Consider the following 25,113-nt stretch of genomic DNA (forward strand, 5'->3'; position numbering starts at 1 on the left):
GGGTCTTTAGAGCAATCGCATCCTCAGCGATGCAGAAAGCACACTTGACATTTAGGTGCCATTTCTTATCGGCAATTACAGCAAATGTCTGAATGGCTGGCAGGCTCTTTCTTCTTGCTTTTGTGACTAAAGTGTCCAAATCAGTTTTAAAGCTGTTTTGTGTCTTTTAGCGTGCTCGCCTATCTGTTTTGTATTGCATTGCTTTGATTGTTTTGAAGTGTATTCCTCTCAGTATATTGCATGACTGTGTACTTGTATATATGTCCATTCCCTTCCAGATTCCTTTTATGTGTGTTCCCCCTGCCCCTCCCCATCCCTCCCCAATCCACCCATACTAGTGAACCGTGTTTGTGCACATCCTGTTTCACAGTCCCCCATAGGTTCATCTTCCTTGCTAGTGCTGGGCTCAAATGAATGCAAACGCTTGTGAAATTTACAGCGTGTGCAGTATTAATTTTTCCGAGTCGATTATTCCAGCCGGTATAGCTTTTTGATTTGACGGTTTCTGTGGAGCACCATTGCTGCTGCCCCTGAACATCCAGGCATGCTTTGCTTGTGGACTGACAGAAGTGGGTCAGAGCTTAACGCTGTCCATGTTTGTCATGCATTATGTACGATTCAGCCGGCTGGTCGTCCCGCTAGAATACTGTGCACGTCATCTCCACACAGAATTAATATTAAAGTCAGTTTGAATATAGTCTCTGTGTTTATCTTGTATCAATATTTGAGAGTCCTAAAATAATAAAAAATACCCATTTGAAAGATTTAAGTGATGCAAGTTTTAAAACTCTCAAGCCACAGCTCTACTAGCAGCATTCAGTTTGACTCAAGGTGGGGTCTGTAAGCTTCCTTTACAGAGCCATAGACAGTTTGAGATAAAGCATTACCATTTTCTTTCACCTGTATCAATGAGCCAGCATGAAAAAAGAAAGGTTATATATACAAATAATACCACTTTGCTCAATTTTTTCCTCAACACAGGAAAAAAGTAATGTTTTAGCCTAATCCTGCAGTGGCTTCTGCAGCTGACTGCTGCAGAAACCAGGAAAAGTGGATAAGTGTGTTACACTAATTAGAGATAATTAAGTCTTCAATGTGCTGAGTAATGCTGAGAGATGCTCAAAAATTGACCGTTTACTGTTAATTCATTAGCAAATGTATGTTTTGGCTTAAGCTGCCTTTGGCTTTAGTCAAGCGGGTAAAGTGCCCGTGATTTATGGGATTGCTGTAGCTATTAACGGAGGCTAAAGAGCAGACTCCCTTTCCCCAGTGGATCTCATGGGAGACGGTAGCCCCTTTGACTCCGATCAGGAGCCTGACAAACCTGCGACTCCCATGAGACCCAGAGCCACACGGCAGTACTCCACCGGCGCTGCGGAGGAATTGGGCGAGCAGGAGCACAGGAAGTCCCTCCCCCGACCTGGTTAGACCAATCATCTTCCACCTTTCACCTTTCACCTCTTACTGTTCTATCAGGCAGGTCATAATATAACCAGATTCACTTTTGCAGCTTTCTGAAAGCCAAAGTTATTTATATTTTTCTTCCATTTTCAGTAGTAAATAAAGAATGTCGGCCAAAATGAATAGTTACATCTTGACCTTTTTTCCCTACATGATACCAATAAATAAATATATGTAATGTTTACTGCTCAAGAGTGAATTCAAACATCAATGAAAGTGTTGTGAGACAATTCTTCACCTGAATTTGATTACCAACTCTAGATTTGATATTTGTCTTTTGTTCATTTAGCTCAGTTTGAACTAAGGTGGTAACATTGCCAGATTTTTTTGTAAATTTGGCTGTATACAGTTCACCCATTTTCTACAGGTAATACTAGTTAAAAGAATGTATTATACTCTGTGGGTCCTCTCAGAAGTACAGTAGGTAAAAAATAATGTGAATGTGTGTAGTAGGCAACAATTGTAAGTTTATTTGTTCTGCCATTCAGATCTCTGAAAAAAGGTATTATTGAAAAATTTGGTTTGAATTTCTTAATCGGCAGCGCCCCCTGCTGTACATTCTAACGGGCATTTTGTGGTCTTGTTCTTGCAGTAAGACCTGCCTCAGCGTCAGAAAATGCACAGCGCCCCAGCCCTCAACGGCAAAGCTCTGAAGAGAATTGCTCCAAGGCCAAGGACAAATCACCCAACAAGGAAAAGAGCCTGAGTAGGAAGTCCACCGACTCTGGAGAAGAAGTGGACAAAGACTTTATTTTTATATGACCAAAAAAAAAACGAAGAAAACTGGCAAACTGGACCTTGCCAATTTTGGTCTTACTCTGTCTAAAATCAGGAATAATAAAATCTGCACCTTCCACTTCTGTCTTCTGTAGGTTCTGCTGGACCAAACAGAGCAAATAACGTATGTTTGTTTACTATTATTTCTTAGAAGGCCAGGTGAAGTAACCGTATGATGTGTTATGCATTGAGAACACTGTGCTACACCCCATTACCCCTGTAACTTAAAAGCAAAAAAAAAGGCTAGAGTACTGTTATAATTTATTTATAATTGGTCAATACATCAACTCTTCTAAACGAGCCCTTCCTATTTATTCAGAATTTAAATGGGTTCTATTCTATGGCTTATTCTATGAATTAACTAAATTCATATACTGTAATAAATAAATGCATAACATTGATGGTTCTAGTCCAGTTGGTCACTGTGGCGGGTTGCTACTGTATGAACCAGACATAAGTATTGTTCACATTTCACCATTTTGGGTTATTAAAAACCATAATTTAAGATTTCTGTTTATTTTTCTCTGTACTGACTATGAAACTCGTTATTGTGATGTGGAGGGAATGCCAGGGCATCCAAGACACTGTAATTGTAGTTGGTATCATCTCCGAGTGTCTGATATCCGCTAAAATAAGAACTCCTGTCTAAAATGGTCTTTTACAGGCACAGTTTTACACATGTACCTGTTGTCTTAATTCTTTTCTAGAGTCCGTTTAATAAAACGTTTTCGGCGTTTTAAATCATACATCTTGCCATCTCTTAATGTGGGGAGGGGTGGCTAAACAAGAAGGAATTTGGCTGTCAAATTAGGCTTCTGGCTTGTTTGTGTGCATGTGTATGTGCGTCACACACGGATATGTGCAAGTGTGTATAATTGCGTCGTACACAAAAAAAAAACGACGCACACGTGTGTACGCCTATGTGCTCGTGTCTGTGCGCACACATACATTTTTATATGTGAACACGTGAAATACACGAATAATATTGCAATGGTACTAAGCACACTAATTACAAGGGTCTTTTATATGTAATTTATTAAAATAGAGAAGCTGGTGCTTGGACGTCATCATTCCTGCTGATGTATATTGTGTTGTTAACACGCAAGAAATTGAGAATTACGTTTCTTGTTGCGCACTAAGCACAATAAAAATGTGTTATTTTGAATACCGACAAAGGGAACTGCAATATTAAATTAAACGTGGGTGTATCATGTCTGACGTACTAGAAGTCTGTATTCTTTTATTGGAGAACTTGGTGGTATTTTGCTTATCATATTTGTAGTACTCAGTTCTTACTCCATACTCCGTATTTCAAAGTCTTCTGTAAGTTGTGGCCGTTTATTCTGACTGTACCGATTGACTATATGTTTCATATAGCCTATTTATCCCATTTATCTTACACAATTATTATGTTAGCCTATTGGAATTATAACAGGGTGAAACTGCATGTTTCCCTTAGCTTTTTATTTTTAAAATTTCGAACGTTATCCAATATGTCTGGTTGCCAGGAGTAATTTGGACATAACCATTAAAATCTATTATTTTTGCTTTGTGAACAATGTGGAAAATGCGAACTTAGTCTAATGCGCATTAAAGCAAATGCAAACAGTGGTATTGGACACAAACGTACCAACTTATTTTGCCTGCTATTCATTTGAACAATTTCGCTGAGACATTCTATTGTAAATGCAATTAGCTACTGATCTGAAAACGAATTACTATGGGATAGTCTACATTTCAGCCACCAGGTAGCAGTGTACGCATAGCCTACAAGGCCATACACCAATCTCAAACTGGTTGGGCTATATTTTCAGTATGAAATATTAAAGTGGCATACATAGGTGAAAATCATTAATAAACTCAACTACCCGCGCAGCTTAGGCCTTCTGTAGATCAACGTATCCTACATTTCTGCGTTGGAATAATAACGTTTGTCACTTTTGCGATATGCACTGGCCAGTCATTTCAACTATATATTGAAATATTCTTTATTAGATTTCACTATTCTTTTTAGATTTCATTTTGAATAGCCTGTTTTATATGTGTTGCCTATTTTATTTTATTTTGGTTTTGAGTGGTTTCCCTAGTGCTAATTACCCTTACTGTGAAATAACAATGGAAATATCTTAGTTTTCACATTAGCACTTATATTACCTACACGATGGCGTACACCTGAACGTACTTTGTACTTTCGCAGGAATCAAGTAATGACCACCAACAGCTGTTTCATGCCTTGTGTTTGCCGATTCTAAATTGGCAGTCCACTGTACGCAGGCGTCAGGGGTTAAACATGACTCCTCTATATTTCGGAGGTGGGGTTTCTGGTGGGCTACTAAACAAGCAAGAAGAGGAAAACACCAGTAAGAACAGAAACCTCGACAGCCCTTACATCTGTTTCCTGTCCTCAGAACTCCTAGCCTCAGAACTTTTTTCCCTGCTGTTATCCGTATTCGTAGTGTTGTTGTCACCATGGACAGCGCTTTTAATAACTTGGATGCCGCCGGTTTTCTGCAAATCTGGCAGTACTTTGATGCTGACGGTAAGATTGGATTGCTACTGGAAATATGTCGACAGTGAAGTGCATGCTTCTGTATAGCTGTACTAGTATCTGTAAAGTGAATGTTATTCAAGTTTGACGTGTGTGTGTCTACGTTTATAAAATGTCGTTTAAAACACATTTTACATATAAGAGAATGTTAGGTAGACTATATGACAAAGTCACTGGTTTTTGCAGATAATGGCTATATTGAGGGAAAAGAGCTGGATGACTTTTTTCGTCACATGTTGAAGAAATTGAGCCCAGGCGTAAGTAAATTAACATTTTTTTTTAAAACTCTTAAGGACTTTTCTTCCTTTCAAACATCGTTTTTCATTCACTGGTATAAAAAAACGAAAGTCTTATTCTGTATAGACTGGCTGCGTTTTAAATCATCCATCTCGTTTTCTTAATTAAACTGCACACGATGTATCACCACACCAAGTATTATCTCGTGGATTTGCACGCCTTTTAAATTTTTACATCCAGCGGAAGACGCGCTTGTTTTATGCAGAGTAAACTGCCTCAGCGTACGGCTGTAGGAAATAACAATTTTAATTAAGTTCCGCACATATCTCATTTCATTTTATCATTGCAGCTGAGCCTTAATTAGAAATTGCGTTCTCTCGTCGGTATTAGGCTATACACTTGCGTCTTGACCTACTGTACATCAAGACGCGGAAAAATTGTATGTTAAGGTTTCCCATCTTTCCGGGAGACCTGGGGAAGCGCAAATTAAAGTTGGAGCTGTCGGTATGTTTTCGGTTAATTATTATTTATTGGTCAGCTTGTTGCATGGTGAACAACCCAGCCTTAAGTTTAGAGATTTTTTCAAAACTACAATCAAAATCGCCCTTAAAAACCTATGTATAATCAGCACCTATGTTACTTTGATGGGAAGTAGATCAGATCAGAGCAGAAGGGTTGCCGTGAATAACCAACCCATTTCTACATACAGTGTAAATGTTGGCTCATTGGAAAACCCATTTCCACAGTTGTAACCAGGCTGACATGCTGGGTGGTGGCAGGAATATTATTCCCTGACCTGTGGAACAAGGAGAGAGCAAGTGTGACTCATGGAAAATGGCCTTAATGAAGAGATGCATGCAGTAGGACTGTGGGTGGAATCTTTTCACTAGTAGTGACCAGGGGAGGGACGTCAGCATCTTCATATACGTAGTGACAGCACAGGCATCGTATCCACCTATAATGATTCAGGGTGGTCCAGTAATGCTGGGCGTACAGTGTCCATGGTAACCTCATGGAGCCAAGGGGATGGGATTCAGATTCACTTGTTGCTTAGGTGATGGGAGAGTGAACGATAGTGGGAGGAGGGGAATATGGAGATAATAAATGATCAGAATGGAGGAAGATGAGGTACTTGAGCACAGTATGCAAAGGGCAGCACAACATTTTGTAGCCTTAGCAGGGCACTTACTATAGCAGTGCACTAAAGTAGGGATGAGAAGCAAATGTAGGACCTATGGCCCTGAAGGTGATCTGACTCTGTTCCACTCAATTAAGAACAGCTTTAAACACCACAATGTTTTGTGGCTACATCCATGTTGACACCTAAACTGGCTATCGAAAGGCCTATAATTTCTTTTAAAGGGGATAACTGTAAATTCTCACCCTATGTTCTTTGAGTGTTAAATATGTTTAAATGTTTCAAGTAACTCTAAAACCAGCTTGTACAGCGATGTTATTTTTACAGACGTTGCACATATGACCAGATATTTGTTTTCATGTTTATTTACAATTATAAACATAAGTTTATATTGTGCTGGCACTACTTTCCTTCTCTGTTCACGCCCAAGGACCTGTGTGGTAATGTGGATCTAGGTAGCCAGCCACCACTTCTTTGGGCATAGCGGTCTCCAGTTGCATGTGCCGTAGGAAATGGTTCCAACTAAAAATAAGCTTAAATGTTCATGTTTAAAAATAATTGGCAATGTACACATGTACAACCTCCTGGAGGTTGTAATACATCATGAAATATAATGTAATGATATAAACACCTAGAGCGTGAAAAAATGGTGAGATATAACGGTGACCATTGATTAGGGAATTCATGTTGTCTGTGGTTAGACACATTGCATTCTGTTGATGCAAGCTTGTCAGACAACCAGGAGCCCCAACTATTATCACATCTGTCAGTCAGGAGAATGTTGTCCAGATGGCTGAAATGACATTTTAATGTGATGGACAACACAATTATTTTGTTCTGGCTAACGTCTGTGCTTGGCTACTGTGCACAATCCACAAAAAACAGATTCTGGCTGGACCTGCTCACTTTAAACAGAACAGGCTAAAAAGTCAAAACAAATGCCATTCTGTAAAAACATTTTTCGTGTGCAAAAACAATAACCAAAGATTAAAGAGATCTGAATCACTAGAAACCATTTTAAGTCCTGGATACACTATTTCCTTCTATTGCAGCTATTAGATAATTAAATCAGTACTGCTTTCTAGTTGATTGGATAGTCTTATAATTTACATTTAAAGTCATACATTATTTAATGGGTTCTGCAGTATGGTACATTGTGTCAAACTGAAACTGAATAATAGGAGTTGGTATGATATTATTTCAAATGGCAAGAACTGGGGAGACAATTCACTGTCCTCCAGACAATGTGTTTGCTTCAACACTGCCCACGGCAACCCACAGTGATTGGCTTAGAGATAAAACCCTTGGAGTGATGACGTAATCCACAGCATATAACACACAAATCCCCTTCGTTATGGCAGTTGGACCCTGTACAAACAAGGCCAGAGTTCTTCCCTCTTTTTAATTTGAATTGGTCATTTGAGTGAATGAAATTAACTGCATCACCTCTGTCTAACGATTAGTTCATTTGGTTGTTCTCATAGTCTGTTTCTGTGACTGCTAGTAAGTGGGCTTTCCTGGAAAATTTCTAATGTGGCCCAAAGAAATATAGCTTTGGGCATGGGCTATGTTCATTATCTCATCAGTGAGGACCCACTGAACATATGCGCACACAAACAAATGATATTCGGTGAACAAATCGTGTGTATCCGGTTCTGAAATGATTCAATATCAGTATCCAGTTCTAACTCGAGTCACGAAAAGGATCTGAACATCCTCCAAGACACACAAAGTCTTTAAGGCAGGCCCTCTCTCTGAATTGGAATTTACAGAGAAGTTGCAGGTATTTCCAGTTATTCCTCTCCTTACTAAAATGGATAAAGAGCAACTAAACTTTTATAGCTGGTAACAGAATAAATGCATATTATGTCAGCTATGGAAAGTAGGCTAATATGTGTTTTTGAAAAAAACATTTCCCCAAAATTGTTAAATTGTTTATCTTATAGCCTATTATGTGCATACATGTAACCTTACAGGCACTTCACACTTTTACAAGGTGTTTTTTGAGTCGATGTTCAAAAAACTGCTTGAAAGATCTGAATCGCCTTGCACAACTTCAATTTCAAGCTCCACTGTACTCGTGCTCCTACTGAAGGCTCATCTACACCTCCTGTGTAGCAGCTGCAGCTGTGTGCACACTGTGTCCACCGGTGAAGTGTCCCTGAGGTAATGGCTGCCGAGACTGTTATCTTCACCAGAAGCAAATGTAGCACAGACCCATTGTAACCTGCTGTGGACCTGCCACAGCCATGGCTCAGCACAGCTTTACAGTCCATGTATGTTCTATATGTAAGGCTCGCTGTGTGACACTGAACATCCACAGTAAAATAGACAATATTAAAATACACATTATGGTTTTAGCCTATGTTTTCCATCTGTGGAAATTTGCATTTGGGGTCAGAAGTCATGCACCATCACAAAGACCAGAGGACAAACCATGGTTAAATATCATCTAATCAGTAAGCTGAGAGGACGTAATAATTTATTCGGAAGGATAGCACAGAAACTGAGTATATCAAGCACAGCACCTTTTGTGATGTCTTGTAAAAAGAAAAAAAGCACTGGTGGCCTCAAATGAAATAAACACCGTACAGGTCAGCCAAGGAAGACAACAGTGGCTGATCACAGATGAATCCTAAGAGCTGTGAAGTAAAACCCTTCAACAATAGCCAGTGACATCACCAGTCTCCAGAGGGCAAGGTTGAAAATATGAGCCCCTATACATGGAAGAGCAGAATCAGAGGCTACACAGCAAGATACAAACTTTTCTTCACCAGCAAGAATTGAGAAGCCAACATTACAGATACAGAGACAAGACAGTAGAATTCTGGAACAAAGTTTTATGGACAGATGGAACCAAAATAAACCTTTACCAAAGCAATTAAAAGCTGGAAGTGTGGAGAAAAGAACAAACAGCCCATGATCCAAAGCACCCCCCCCCCCCCCCCAATCCATCTGTAAAATATGGAGGCGGTAGTGTCATGGCTTGGGCACGTACGGCTGCTTCTGGAGTAGGTTCACTTTTGCTTATTGAGGATGTAACTGAGAATGGCAGTAGGATGAATTCGCAAGTGTACAGACAGATTGTGTCTGGCTATTTACAAAGAAATTCCTACAACCTCATTGGTCAGCACTTCATCCTGCCACAAGATAGTGGCCCCAAACACCCTGCCTGCCTAACCAAAGTATTCATCAATGGGGGAAAAAAGCAAATGGACTGGCCTAGTCACCTGATTTAAAACCAGTTCAGCATTCATTTATCTTGCTGAAGAGGAGACTGAAGACAGAAACCCCCTGAAACAAAAATCAACTGAATGCAGCTGCAGTGAAGGCCCGGAAAAGCATTTCTATAGAAAATACCAAACGTTTGGTGATGTCACTGGGTTGTAGATGTGATGTAGTTACTGCATTTAAGGGCTATGCAAACAAATTACTTGATTGCTTCGCTTAACTTTTCACTTAATTCTGCAAAGATGAAAATGGGGAGACTCAATATAAAAACAGCTTTCTGTAAAATGGTTAAACGTGTGCATGTAAATACCATGAAATAAAAGCTTATTGTCTGTACTTTTCTCTCATTCATCTGTTGATCGCAAATCTTAATGCCTTAAGTATACAGCAAAAATGAATTTCATTTGACTGTTCCCATACTTTTTGGAGGGTACTGGAAGTGGTTAAAATGGAGTCCACAGTAGTCCAACAGCAGCATTTCCCCATGGTATTTTCTGCCTTTAAAAAAAAGCCTTAAGATTTGAGCCAGAATCCAAGCAGCTGTAGTGTTGGTTTCATTGATATACCCTCACCAACCATTTTATTTGGTACACCTAGCAGGGCCCCATCTAGCAGGGCCCCATTTTTGTCTCCAGAACAGCCAGAATTCTTCGTGGCATGGATTCAACAAGGTGCTGGAAACATTTCTCTGGGTCATTGCTGACTCAGTACCATAATGCAGTTCCTGAAGATTTTTTGGCCACACATTGATGCTGCCAACCTCCCATTCCACATCATTCTAAAAGCTGGCCTCTTCGATTAAGATTTGTGGACTTTGTAGGTCAGTGGAATAAATTGGATTGAGATCTTGGGACTGTGCAGGCCATTGGAATAAACTGTCATGGTCATGGAACCAGCTTGAGATGATGTGTGCTTTGTGACATGGTGCATTATCCTGCTGAAAGTCTCCATTTGGAAAAGGGTAGTATGTGATCATAAAGGGATGCACATGGTCAGCAACAATGTTCAGATATGAAGTATCATTCAAATGGTGCTCAGTTGGTATTAATGGGCCTAATGTCTGCCAAGAAAACATTCCCCACTCCATTGACACGAGGCAGGGTGGATCCACAAAGCTGTTATTTGAGCATTTGTAGCCTTTTTTGTTGGCTTGAATGGGTCTGCCCATTCTCCTCTGACCTCTCAATTAACAAGGTGTTTTTGCCCACATTACTGCCGCTCACTGGATGTTTTTTGTTTCACACCATTCTCTATCTATAAACTGCAGAGACTGTAGTATGTCAAAATCCTAGGAGGGAAACTTATTCTGAGATGTTGGAAACACCATGTCTGACACCAACAGTACATACCAGGGTCAAAGTCGCTTAGATCTTGTCTCTTGCTCATTTCTAACGTTACAGGCAAAAACTAAACCTTTTCATGCCTGCATGGTTTATATATTGACTTGCTGCCACATGGTTCACTATTTGGAGAAGAAGGCTATTTGCGTTAACAAACAGGTGTACTGAATAAAGTGGCCCGTGAGGGTATTTAAACAAATCGTTATTGGCTAACAACAGCATCTATTATTTAAAGAAGAAAACCATGCAACCCATAATTACATCAGTTTAAATACACTCATGGTAAAAGAGTATAAACCATTTTTTTTGCCTTGAGCCAGGTGAAATGTACTTAGTGCAGGCTAATAATAATGCTTGATAATTTATGGTAAGGTTATTATTTATCTGTAAAATTGATTGCCTACATAATTGAGCCACTTAAAGGATACAGTCCTGTAAGGCTGATGGCGTAATCACCAATAGACTCAAGAATAACAGTGGTGATATCATTTGGATTTATACAGGTTTAGTACAGGTTGCAGGGATGTATTTCTCTTAATATACAAGTAAATGATGTGTTTGCCTGATTGCAAGGGCCATCAACTGAAATTGGGTCCATCAACTGCAGAACACCATCCTACTCCTCATAAGTGTCAGAGGGTCTTTAATGACACCTATCACTGCATCTCACTGCACAGTGACCCCACCTTTTCAATCACGTTTTCATTTTTCTCCCTAGCAGTACTGGGAAACTTATACGACATAGAAGCGATCTGGGAGACCTACCATGTCCGCAAGATGCTTGGCATCCCTGGAGCATATTATTTTGCCAAGTCCCTCATTCAAACCTAGAAAAAAACACCCTTGATTTTTTTTTTTTTAAGGAGAAAATTGATCAGCTGGAGTTCTGCATCAGCTTGATTTAACAAGTGTTGCTGCTTGCTGCATATGATAAATATTAGCTCAATGCTTCCCAAAATAATGTGGTTCATAAAAATGATGGGGGTAATATTTGCTTCTTGTACAGGACAGAAATCAGTGGCTATCCAATACACTGTACCACTGTTGACTGCCATATACAAAATGTAAATACAGATTTGTAATGCATGAAAGAGGTAGCATTCACATGTCAGGGAAACCACAGGTCTGCAAGAATATGGCTTTATCTTGAATAGTGCAGACAAAGGTGAATGTGGTTTTTGTCATGGTCCTGTTTTTTAAAGGATGAGGTCACTGAGAAGAAGGTGGAGCAGCTGAAACGGAGGTTCATGTCTGCGTATGATGCCACTGCAGATGGTCGCCTGCAGATCCAGGAGGTACTGTATCTCATTCACCATGGCATGCCTTTCAGAACAATTTATTTCGGGGCACTTGGTTTGGCTTTGTATTAACTAAAGACCAGGAAAAAAGAATTATTTCTTGTCAGATAAGCAACCGAACCAAGTTTTTAAATTAATTCTGACAGACTTGTCACCTGTCCGTGCTCAAGGCAATTGCCACCATCCTAGTGACTGTTCTTCTATCTTTGTGACCTAGTAGTCAGAACAGATTTGAACAGGTTAAAATAATAAGATCAGATCAGGGCTCTATACGCCTTGATATGGCCAGAAATGAAAAGTATTTGCACAATTTCAGTGTACTATGTGCTTTTAAATTTATTTACAGACTAAAACTGATGAAAGAGTTCTGCAGATTACAGTACCCTCTAAAGGATATGCTCATTGTTATAACTTTGAAAGGGGCCTGAGCTCAATATGTCCAGAAAGAGCTTGTCACTGTGGGATACAGGGGTTCCAGTCAGTGCTCTGTGTTAAAGAACCAGCACCTGTCTGGGTCCTCAATATTGAAAACCAGGCCGCGCACGGACCTGCACGCACACACACACACACACACACTAAAAGCCTCTTTGGATATTTTCCACCTGTTTGTGAGCACAAAATTCAATACACTTTAAATGAGTATTAAAAAGAAGTAATGCACTTAGCTGACCTCGGCCTCCTCACTGTTCTGGCTGCTCCTGGGAAGTCTTGGCCCGTGCTGTGGTGGATAATAAATAAAATTAAAGCCGCAAGCGGCGTTGGAAGGGGTCCAAGCATTGGCAGCATCGCGCCCCCTATGGAGCGATTTTAAAATGGCTTTGTCCTCATGATCATATGCCTTCACCCAACATATCTACTGAATATCATGATGATCGTATGAAATATTGATGACTTATGGCCAATTGTGTGCTAAGAGACGCTGTCGGATGACTTAGTTACGTCCCCATGGATGTGTCCTGGCCGCTTCCTGTAAAGGCTTTTACTATGTCGTAACGCTTAGATGGGATGTCGTAACACTTAGATGGTCCGGCGTGTATGCACAGCTGCAGTGTTTCTGCGCCGCAACTAAAAAAGGCGTCACTAGTGTTGTCACGATACCAAAATTTTGACTTTGATACCGATACCAGGTGTAGTATCACGATAATTGATACTGAAACGATACTGATTCAATACTCGGTACCTAACGATACTGAAAATACCTTAATAGATCAGAAACATAATGTCCACAAGGGATGACCTCATTTTCGAATTCACGGTTTATTAAAAACCCTGTTTATTAACAACCTTTAAGTTGAAGCCTGTTCAACATATCAATAAGCATAGGACTATAGTGTTACAGCACTAAACCATAGAAAACTATATTAAATATATTTCAAAAATCAAACAATTGTAAAGTGAATTATCTGTAAACAGGTCTTTCACTTTAAAATATATCTAAAAACAGCACATTTCAATAACAATACAGCATCTTCCTATAATAAAATATTTACAAATAAGAACAGGTATTGCTACTGAAGTGAACTGAGTCTAAGCTTGCGCTGAATCAACCACGAAAAATGCACAAGCACAGGTCACCTCACTTGCCACCCTTAGTTGCTACTGCCATCTAGCGAAGATTCTGACAAATCATAACTTTTCATCCTCTCAATCGGTAATGCGGGAGACACATGTCCCTGGCTTTTACATTTGACGCAAAACTACCGAACGTCGGAAAATTCTAATACCGAACCGTTTCTTTTTTTTTTTTTTTTTTAAGTACCGAAAAAGTGCTGAAGTGTCGGTGTACTGTGCAACACTATGTCAGACACATATACCAATCCATTGCTCAGCTTAGCAGAGAATGCACATTTCAGAGCGCCTCAGAGACAGATAGGATAATAATACATATTTCATATAGCCTAATAAATACGACATTAAAAAAAACGAAACGAAAAATCAACTGGACATTCCTGCTAGCATGCGTGCTGCGCGAAGAATCCCTTATTATTTATTTAGACATTGACAGACTACAGCATTTGCGTCTTTTGTTTATATTCAATAGTAATTGCAGCGAGAAACTGCAGCTGTAGACACAAGAAAGTTTGTTATATTATGGTAACAACGGAATGAGGCGGACTACATATATAGGCTATATTTACCGTCATTATTTCATTATACCAGCGTGTTTTCGCGCGTTTGCACAGAAACTCAGAACCTATCAATACAATGGTTTAGCTGTTTCTCACCATAATGACAGATTTAAAGACTGAACGAACTCATCCGATATTGTCTTCAAATGGATCCATGCCAAAGAAAAGTAATGATTCATCCTCTCAAAGCTTTACCGTAGCGTATTATTTATTTAGACATTGGCAAAGTACAGCATAAATTGCGTCTTTTGTGAATATTCAATGTTTGAAATTGCAGCGAGAACTGCAGCTGTAGACATAAGATAGTCTGTTATGTTATGGTAGCAACGGAACGAAGCGGACTATGTATGTATTACCGTCATTGTTTTATTATACCAGCGTGTTTTCGCGCGTGTGCACAGAAACTCAGAACCTATCAATAAAATGGTTTAACTATTTCTCAGCATAACGACAGATTCAAAGACTAAACGAACTCACCCGATACTGTCTTCAAATGGATCCATGCCAAAGAAAAGTAATTTTTCATCCTCTCAGAAAGCTTTTACTGAAAAACTTTTGGTCGCCTATCCTAGCATGCACGCTAGGTGGCAGTGTCAGACCGTGCTTTCACTGATAAAAACTAGCGTCGCCATGGTTGTCGCTTGCCGTAAAGAAGTTTACTCGATGTCGTAATCGTTTGGATTTGGAGCTCCAGCTTTTCCGCACCCCACCTAATGAAAAAGTCCAAATGGTGTGCAAACCATATGGCGGACATAGGTGCTCCCAATAGGAAAGTTGTAGAGCACATTCAGATGCATCAGTCGATGAAGTTTTGTGTTGATCTGACTTACGGTGTGGGAGTTATGACCTTTTAAACTATGATCCTTTGTTACAGCGCCACCATCTGGCCGACATAGGTGATTTTTAGTGCCTGGGTAGTGGGGTGCCATAGGAACCCACCTACCAAATTTGGTTGGTCTACAACGTATGGTTGCTGAGCCTCAGACATTTTTGCGGAGAAAACTGCCACGCCCCAACTAAAAAGTCTAAATGGCAGGCAAACAATATGGCGGACATAGGTGGGGCCAATGGCAAAGTTGTAGAGCACGTTCAGATGCATAGGTCGATGAAGTTTTGTGGTCATCTAACTTATGGTGTGGGCGTTATGGGCTTTTACGCGTTACCCTTTGTTATAGCGCCACCATCTGGCTGACTTACGTGCTTTTTAGTGCCTGAGTAGTGGGGGGCCATAGGAACCCACCTGCCAAATTTGGTTGCTCCAGGACTTATGGGTGCTGAGCCTCAGACACTTTTAGCGGAGAAAAATAATAAGAATAATCCTAACAGATACAATAGGGTTCCACCAGCTTCGCTGCTTGGACCCCTAATAATCCTAACAGATACAATAGGGTTCCACCAGCTTCGCTGCTTGGACCCCTAATAGGGTTCCACCAGCTTCGCTGCTTGGACCCCTAAATATTTTGCTGGGTGGAGGAAGCATAAGCCTGTTTGGATAAATCTTTGCATATGGCACCACCTCACTCTTGATGCTCAAAATTACAGCAACGAAATCAAGCTTGGAATGACAGGCCTTGTGGTTGCAGTTAATTTCTGGAGATTTTAGAATTATAGAGACCTGACATTCATTTTCATGAAGTAGTTATGAACATGGGAATGGTCTTTGTGCCTGTCAGCTGTTCAATAGATTAAACATTAAATTTGCTTTAAAAAAACATTTGTTTTTGGTGAACAAAGCTGTAATGAAAAATGGTACCATGATTTGAAATGTGAAAGTTATTGAGTTTTATCTCAGAACTACCATCTGCAGATAATCCTATTATTTTAAACCATGCTCTTCATGCTTCTGCGCACTGCTGTCTATCTCTGTCCACTGTTATAACTTAACTCTGGCACCCTTACTTGGTCATTGATGTGAGTGTTGATCTGAGTCCAACTAATTCCCTTAATGCAGAGCGGGAAATGTAATTAAGGAAAGTACACCGATCTGGAGAGCTGCCCAACCAGTGCTAAGGCTTCTCAAAATGGCAGCCATGTCACAAGTTTCTCCGCCTTGAAATATTGGAGGGCGCGTGATTAATGACATTTCGGTCGACCATGAAGTACAGGAGCTGAGTTTGCAGTTTTACTGTGTGATTTCTGGTTTACCTGAGTTCTGTCGTGTTCCAGCTGGCCAACATGATGCTCCCGGAGGACGAGAACTTCCTGCTGCTCTTTCGTAGGGAGGCCCCCTTAGACAGTAGTGTGGAGTTCATGAAGGTGGGATCCTGTTCACTGTACCCCATCAATATCACATTTTCACATCAGCCTCATCAATAATGTATTCTGCCAGTGATACCAAACATATACACATACTGACATCCAACCAGTCATATTTTTTATAAATGTAACATGCTCACATCTGACCAACAATTTTTACTCTGACGCACATCACATCCTACATTACCTACTAATTCAGCCAAATAGCATCTGTCTGATCTGTCTGTTTTTAATGAGATTTAGAACCGCAGCGAGTATTTCATGAAAGCTGAGAATAATTCATTCTTCCCACAGATCTGGAGGAAATATGACACAGACAGCAGTGGTTACATATCTGCCGTGGAGCTCAAGGTGAAGTAAAACGGCGCCTGTCCTCTAAAAGCCACCGTGACCGTTCCATGACAAACGAATCAAAGTGCTGCCCTCCCACATTTACCAGATTGAGCTGGGAATAAGACATTTGCGTGGCCTACCCTCCCATTCAGGTTTCTCAGTGGTCAGAACAAGAGCCCTTGGCCTTGCCGCATTCACACAGCATCATTAATGATGTAGGCTGATGTGTCCTTGTGAGAATATTTTCTGTTAAAGTGCTAGGAGGACAATTTGGAATTGTGGTCTTGTAAGATCAAAGTTAGTGGAACAGCTCTGTTATGTTACTCTCACTCAAAACATCGCCTACAGTGTCCTTGTGTCTCCTTTAGCCCCTCCCTCCAGTGCACACTGCATTAAGACATCCTCCCTGAGCTCCCTCAGTTATTGTGCGCTACTGTTTTCTCCAAATCCCAATTAACACCTGTGGCCATCATTCATTTACTTTTATTAAACCATAGGTGGATTTAATTTGCCTTGCACACAATGGCTAGGCATTACAAACAGGACACATTCATGCACAAATAACACAAAAAAAATCTAAATTTAGTTCCTAAATTGCTTTCTATGAATTGAGTTTCATGCTGTTAAAAAGTTGTATGCCTAGCAGCAGGTTAACAAGCATACAGTCTCTGAGGGGGTGGGAAAGATCATCAATGATTCAGGGAGCATGGCTGAGAGTGTACTGATTGGGCAGTTATGTAAAATTTGTGAAGGATGTACTAGAGATTTTTCTTCCAATATTAATTATTATTTAATTAATTATTTAATTATTTAATTAGTTGCAGTTTTGAACAGAAAGACCACCTCCTCAACACAGAATGCTAAATGTCAGGACTGCGTTATGTAGAACTGAATCAGCATAATGCCATCCTTTTTCAAAACCCAATGTTTACACATAAATAATAACCCCTGTGGCCTTTTGGGTATTGTGCCTGAGTTTTGGCATTCCATGACAGGTTGTTAATGATGACAGTGCCAGAGTGCTCCATCACTCGAGTCTCTATCACTTCCCTGAATGGAAGGTGGAAGTTTGTTTTTGTTTTGTTGGGTTCTTGAAAGATCTGTCAGAATGAAAAACTGTATTCTCTTCTGTCATGACAGTCATGTCATGACAGTGGTGGGCAAGCAATGCAAGGGTTTGTGTGGCCAGTTAGATATATTGGGATGTTTAGACCGCACTTTGTACAGCAGAGAGCCAATATTTGTGGGAATTTGACCAGAACACCATGGTCAACACTCCTCTACTGTTTATAAAAGTGCCGTGGCCTCTTCAATGATGCACTTAGTCAGAACCTTGGTTTAACATCCTGTCTGATGGGCAAAACCTTATAAAGCACCATGCGTACATCACTTTGCTGGGGCATTGGATTCTATTGGGTCTAGACTTAAGAGTGCCCCCAATTGGCCCATCGACTCTCTTCCGGCAGCAACTTATTTTTCCCATCCAAGGAGGTTTTTCATCCAAGTGCTAACTAAGCCAAGTCCTGCATTGTGTGTTCTGTAGTACTGGATGTTCACTTGTTGCAACATTTATGCTTGGTTATATTGCAAACGGTTATTGGTAAAATAATTTCCTTTTTTACTGGAGATTTGAAATGAGGCTATAGAGCCAGATATGAAACAGGAAATGTAGGTTAAAGGAGCTGTGTTTTATTATCAGTTGCATCTAAACATTCAGACACCTAAAATATGTGTTGGTTTGCGAAATGGCATTGACATTACACACAAGAATTAGCTTTATATTTGTTTTTTCACATTCACATATTTATACATTAGAAGTGTCTTGAGACCATGGTCCTTTTAAATATAACAAACTTACTGTGTTCAAATGTCAAAATAAAATGGTTTTAAAATCTTCACATACACTGCAAGTTTAATAAGTGCAAATGTCAATTAAATACATGGTATACAGTAAGTTTTTTTTCATATTTATTTTGTGACTGACGTAACTCTTTGTCAGTTAATCACTATCCACAGTTTGAGAATCCGTGGTTTTGAAAATCATGTGAAATCATGATGTCTTGTGAAAATTGTGTAAAATCATGTGAATAAGGTGGACAAATAAAATGACATGATGATATAAAAAAACATGATGTAAAATAATGACATGACTATGGCTTTGTTCAGTATACCTGCAATATATTCATAATTGATGCCAAACCAAAGCTTATGATGGAAAATAAGACCGATACAAGTACCGCATACAACGGCAGCATTCTACTGAAATATGGTTTATGGGCACCCAAGCCGTTTAAGTGCTACAGTAGAATATATATTTTTAACTGCGACCGCAGCCCTATAGCTCTTTCTGTCAGTCGGTCAGTTGGTCCACAAAAAGTGTCGAGCTGAGTAACTTTCAAGGCTGATTGACCAAGAGGGGGCGTGGCCTAACACAAAAAGGCGCATAACTCCCAAATGGATTCACAGATTTGCACAAGATTTTGTGGAAAGGTTGGTCATGAGCCAAGGAGGTCACGTGTGTGTGTGTGAGGGTGTGTGCGTGGATGTATGCACACAGGGATGCATGCGCGTGTGCGGTCGCAACTATTGCGGATTCGCGCTTGTTCATTGTTTTATATGCTCATATTTTGTATTTCTTTCTTTTACACAGGGCTTCCTAAAGGACCTGTTTGCGAAGCACAAAAAGGTTGTATCTTCCAGCAAACTGGATGAATACACAGATGCCATGGTAAAAATGCTCTGCTGACCTAACTGATTTATTTTATGAATAAAAATACTGGGATGCTTTAAATATTGCATATTCCTATCAATCAAGTGCCTGGAGCAATCAGCAAAATGCAGTCCGAAATGTTTTGTCTCATATCCAAAGAACATGTTGTTTATCAGAGAATTTATACGCTCAGATAGTGTTTAAAGTTGAATTGCTTTGTGATTCTATTTAATAAATGGGATACACATCATACAGAGCTATCAGCTCACCTTCCAATGTGAAAATTGGGAGCAGTCTGAGATGTAGTTATTCACTCCATCTACCTCTTAAAGAAGAAAATGTTCTGGTCTGGCTCTCAGGGAGAAATGCAATGCATGTCTGAGGATGATGCTGTGTTTCTGAGTGTATCAATAATTCCAATTATTATTCTGTTATACTGGTCAGCTGGTTTTGAATAGAGGGCTGAAAAGAGCTTGTGCTGTCAGGAAAAATATAATTTTATTGGTTTGTGATTGACGCTGCATGGAAGAGATTCATGTAGCATTTCCCCTTCACTACTGACCCACACTACCCAATGGGAATGGCATCACTACTGACACAACTCACCTGCTGGAAGCGGCATCAGTACTGTCAAGTCTTCACCACTGAAGGGTCCTGCTCATGGTTTATTTCTGTGAGCGGGGGGTAAATTCAATTGAAAGGCTATTTCATGATGCTTCACATTCCTGATAACTGACTCCATTTCAGTCACATATTAGAGGCACTGGGGCAGGTGTTTCTCTGACAGGGAGTGGCTCTGAATTAATCATGTAATTTTAGAGACTCAACTGGCCGGGATTTTCTATTACCCAGGCAGGGGGAACTGTCAAGCCTTAATACAATCCAGCCTCTCTCGCCCCGGTCCAATTTCACATTTGTAAGTAAACATTGCATTGTGGATTTTAGTAAGGATGAGGTTGTAGGAATCCTACTGTATTTCTTCTACCACCTTTGTCCAGGGCTAACTTCATTTTTGTATTTAACCCACTGATGGAGTACTTGCCACCAGTTCTCCACATCTCCTAGACAGTTTAACTGATTTAATTTAAAGGTAATTTGGGATACAGAATTTCTGAACCAATTTCTAAAAACATGTACTCTTCCTGTTTCCAGTGCTTGCATTTTGTATTCATCTTGTATGTTATAAAAATTGTGTACACACATGGTGTTACCCTCTTCATAATTTGTCTATAATATTTGCTATAAACTGTACAACTTTCATTTCTTTACATGATCTGATCAGTGGTTTATTTTTGGTAATTTTTTTCTTGCCCTGTAATCACTGCCTACAGCTATATTTCAACATCATTTTCAAGGGCATCATTTTCAAAGTCAAAAAATGTGAAATGTAACTGTGAAATTTGGTGATGGCTCCAGAGTGATGTTTTCTCCAGTTTAGGAATGAAAAGTACTGGGTCTTGATTTTCTGGAAAGTAGCTTTGCCCTAATAATCAAAAGGCTCCAATGATAGCTGAGACACCATGGTAACCTTGTGCAATCGATCACAGTTTATGACCACTTGAACCATGTATTTCATTTTATTTACTTCCTCATACCTCATGTGTTCAATCCCATTTGTTGTAAGCATTTTATGGTCTAGTAATCTTTGTACTTCCAGTATTATTGAACCACATTGTTATTAGGGGCCAAGCACAGCCAGTGCAGAAGCACCCTAGTGGCATTGGGTTTTTGGCAGTGGTAGTTTTGCTCAAAAGTGGCTTTCAAATCCGAATGGTTTCTAAAAAGAGATATGGTGCTGTGATGGTTGTGGTGCATTTGTCAACAAAAAAAAACATTGAACCATTATAATGTTTTGTACTTTTTACAGATGAATATTTTTGACAAAAATAAGGATGGACGGTTGGATCTGAATGATTTAGCAAGGTATGGAAGAAATAAGTTGGCCTAAACAATGCATTAATAATTGACAGAGTAAGTGATTATCTTCTATGGCCACTTGTGTTGTGTAAATGGTAATAAATAGAGCAGTGTTGCACTCTGTGGTCTAGCTTGATTCCAGGCCATACCAGTGGGAGTCCTCCAACTCAATGTATAATTATCTGCAGTGTTGTCCCAGGTGGGAGGGTCATGGTCAGCAGGGTGCTCCCCATCTCATCCTCAGTCAGTAAGACCTCTGGTCATTCTGCCTTCACCAGCTGCTCTGGTTGCTAGGAGAATATGAATAGCAGCAGACTGCATGTATTGTAGAGGACACGTGTGCTTTTGTGCGCCTTCACTGACTTACAGAAGACAATGCAGTGATGGGACAGGCCTACAATTATGATCAGGCATTGCAAATTGGGAAGAACAATGACATGACTGGCATGTCCAAGATATTTAGAAATGAGGAGAAAATTGTGGGCTAAAGGAAAAACCTTCTCCAGTTAGCCATTATCTGAAAATTAAAGATTTATTTTGACATTCAATTTAGTTTATTTAGAAGACATAGTGAATCAAGCTGGTAGTTAACAGATGACCTTTACAATATGTTCCCACTGATGGCATATTTTGTTACTTATCAGAATTCTGGCGCTTCAAGAGAACTTCCTGCTGCAGTTTCAAATGGATGTAAGTCCCCCCCCCCCCCCAAAAAAAAGTAAATAGGAGTAACATAATCATTGTTCATTCAAGCTAATCCTATAACCTCCTTCATTTATTATTGCAGGCATGCAGTCAAGAGGAGAGAAAGCGAGACTTCGAAAAAATATTTTCATACTATGATGTTGTAAGTACAATGGACATCTCCACATCAAGGTAGTCTCCGCATACAGTACGCGTAGTTTATGACTTGTAAGCAGCACATTCTGTGTGAGAGAACTAGCCCTGAAGAGTTGTGGGTGATCAACCATACAGGGGACCATACCAGGGGATTTGCTGTTTTCTGGTTGACGAACCAACATTTGATCTTAATTATTATAAGCTGAAATATTTACTCTTATTACTTTTAAACATTTTTGACAAGCATAACTTGACATGCCAGTGCTCTGTAGTTGATAACTGCAGTGGATATTGGGAAGTCCAGCTTGTATTAGTGATGTATATGGTTAATTTAGTAGTTAGCCCACTCATATCAGGGTGCATAAAATGAGTTTATATCAGAAAGTGGGTCTAATGTGCATTACAAAGAAAATAGATGTTTACACATTAAATGGTTATTGGTATTTATCTTAAATGGATAAATGATTTTGGAATCACAGGCAGGAGCACATTTGTTGGCCTTTTGTGATTTCACTCCTTAGAGTCTGAATAAGACTTTGATTACCTCAGCTGGAGACTGTATTCTTTATTATTTTACTGTTGTCTCCCATTTGAAACCACAGTGGCCTACCCCCTTTAATAAATGCCTAACTGATTGAAAACCCCCGTTTTCAGATTGCACCACCGTTCCCTTCAAATCCCCACCCACTAGCACTCCCATCTTCTGTACTAATTGAAGTCATGGTATTTTAATGGTTTTAGATTCTATTTCATGGTTTTATTTTCATTGTTAGGGCTTGTTATGGGTGATTATGGTGTTATAGTTCTTGGCTAGTATACTTAGCTTAGTATTTTAGTGATATCACATCTATATGTGCTGGTCTGAGGATGATGTTAACTTAAGCAGACTGCACACATGAATCAGGTGAATGTACTTAACCCATTTAAGCCCGTGGGCAACTAAAGCTGCCGAAGTCTCTACCACTCTTTTTCCATCTGTGAATATTTTTGGATGACTATAGATGCTTTAAAAAGAAATCCAAAGCTTCATTTTCATACCAGTGAAGTAAAACCCTACTTTACTAGTGTTGACAAGACATTTGAAAGCAATTTGTTTACTGTATTTATTCATTCACTGAGGTATTCACTCACCATTTAAGTTACATAAAGAGAGAACATTAATCTGCTGGACAATACAAAAAGTGAAATGGCAAAATGTCAGGTGTAGTTTAGGTGTATATTGATGTAAATACATTAGAATGTGTATAGAAATTTTCAAATATTCATCACTTTATTGGTGCATTTCCTCTTGTTCCAGAGTAAGACAGGAGCCCTAGAGGGCCCAGAAGTTGATGGCTTTGTGAAAGATATGATGGAACTAGTCAAGGTAGGTTGAAGGCAAACCTTAAGGTGCATTTGAGTTCTTCAAATGAAGGTATCTTTTACATGAGCGTTCTTATTGTTTAAATGAATGCCAGTATGCTCATAAATGTCTCATTTTTAAAATGCATCATGTGGCTAATGTGTGGTTCATCCTGCTAAATGACTGGTTTTCAATCTAATGATGCAACTTAGTGCAAAATCCTCACCATGCCTTACATTACAGCACATTTTATACAGTCCCCCCATTTAAGGACACCATTATTAAGTGGCTTGTGTGTGTGTGTGTGTGTCGAGGTGGAGGTGAGGGTGGGGGTGGGGGGTCTGGATGGGGTATGTGTATATGTGTATATGTATATTCACTTCATTGCTTTCTTCTCCCCAGCCCAGCATATCTGGACCAGAACTGGATAAGTTGCGTGTCGTTCTGCTGCGCCACTGTGACGTGAACAATGATGGGAAGATCCAGAGAAATGAGCTGGCTTTGTGTCTGGGGCTAAAATTCAACCAGTAACCCTCAGATGGACTTGAGGAAGCCCTCTGCTAATTCAAAGTCTGTTATTCTGTGGGGCCACCAAAGCTATTCTATGTGATGTGCATGCGAAGGTGTAGCTTTTAGATCACTGCGGAACTGTGCACAAGCCACATCTCTTGGAGAAGTGTGACTACTTGCAAAAAGAACTACAAGATTGTATTCGCTGCTGACTCTGTAGGCATGTGTTTGTTTCAAAGACAGCTGGATGACAGCTTGTGCACTGTTGTTGTTGAATTTAGAAAAATAGTCAATCGAATAGTAATAATAATACTTTAGGGCAATGGCATTCTTGTTTGAGCAAAAACTGGTTGCATAATCTGGCGATTTTTAGCATACTAATGGTTTATACCGATTTTGCATGCGTGACTGATTGTTTTGATATGTTCAATGGTGATAAAATAAATAGGACAGAGATAATGTTGAAAATGTTTTTGAAATGTTAAGTAAGTAGATCTACCACAAGAATGACCTTTACGTGAGGCCTGCTGGGAGTGTCTTCCTGCTAATACTCAAGGTTCTGTGATCGAAATGAGCTCTGTGTTCAGTATCGATTCTTGACTATGCCAGGGGCAACAGTTTCTGGACAGAACAGCACATAAATTGCTGTAGTTTTGCCCAGGGAGAGAGGCCATTTGACAGCAGGGTTGGTACACCTCATGGGGTACCAGCAAGCCTCCTGGTCTCTTGGGTGTCTGCAGTCTGGCACAGCTCTGCTGGAGGACTGTGGAGTGAACATTAGCAATGGCTTGCAGAGCCTTTTTAGAGTTAGAGATCGATGCAGTCATGAGAGACTTTAAAATATGATTAGTCATTACAAATAGGGAGAAAATTAAAATTATTTGATTAAAAATATATAAAGGGATAAAAAGAATCCCACTCTCAACTGGTTACGTGAGGATGTGACCATGCTAGAACTCAATACCAGCAGGAAATTAAGCGTATATTTAAAGTGAAATACAGTCATTACTGTACATTACATTTATTTAGCCTTCCAAAGTGATGTA

General features: G+C 39.8%; 2 protein-coding genes across 4 annotated transcripts in view; both read left to right on the forward strand.

Annotated features, from left to right (window-relative positions):
• Nucleotides 1-3,456, forward strand: part of LOC135256652 (F-actin-uncapping protein LRRC16A-like) — a 104,063-nt gene extending 100,607 nt beyond the window's left edge. The window contains exons 37-38 of one of the 2 annotated variants that reach the window (XM_064338617.1): nt 1,271-1,423; nt 2,054-3,456. In XM_064338617.1, the coding sequence (XP_064194687.1) occupies nt 1,271-1,423; nt 2,054-2,223 (323 nt within the window). In that variant the 3' untranslated portion in view covers nt 2,224-3,456. The remainder of the gene's footprint in view (nt 1-1,270; nt 1,424-2,053) is intronic. The other variant, XM_064338626.1, reaches the window with a different exon arrangement.
• A 1,044-nt stretch (nt 3,457-4,500) lies between these two features.
• LOC135256662 (secretagogin-like) lies at nt 4,501-24,535 on the forward strand. 2 transcript variants are annotated; one of them, XM_064338648.1, is made up of 11 exons: nt 4,506-4,777; nt 4,973-5,043; nt 11,935-12,027; nt 16,326-16,415; nt 16,710-16,766; nt 19,399-19,476; nt 21,326-21,381; nt 22,020-22,065; nt 22,163-22,222; nt 23,513-23,581; nt 23,960-24,535. In XM_064338648.1, the coding sequence occupies exons 1-11, from the start codon at nt 4,708-4,710 to the stop codon at nt 24,086-24,088; spliced, it is 819 nt and encodes a 272-aa protein (XP_064194718.1). In that variant the 5' UTR covers nt 4,506-4,707; the 3' UTR covers nt 24,089-24,535. The 2 variants fall into 2 exon arrangements, with proteins under 2 accessions (XP_064194709.1, XP_064194718.1); XM_064338639.1 differs by lacking the exon at nt 4,973-5,043 and having other exon boundaries at nt 4,501-4,777.
• Nucleotides 24,536-25,113: the final 578 nt, after the last annotated feature.

This window comes from Anguilla rostrata, chromosome 1 (genome assembly GCF_018555375.3).
Source record: "Anguilla rostrata isolate EN2019 chromosome 1, ASM1855537v3, whole genome shotgun sequence".
NCBI classification, from domain to species: domain Eukaryota; kingdom Metazoa; phylum Chordata; class Actinopteri; order Anguilliformes; family Anguillidae; genus Anguilla; species Anguilla rostrata.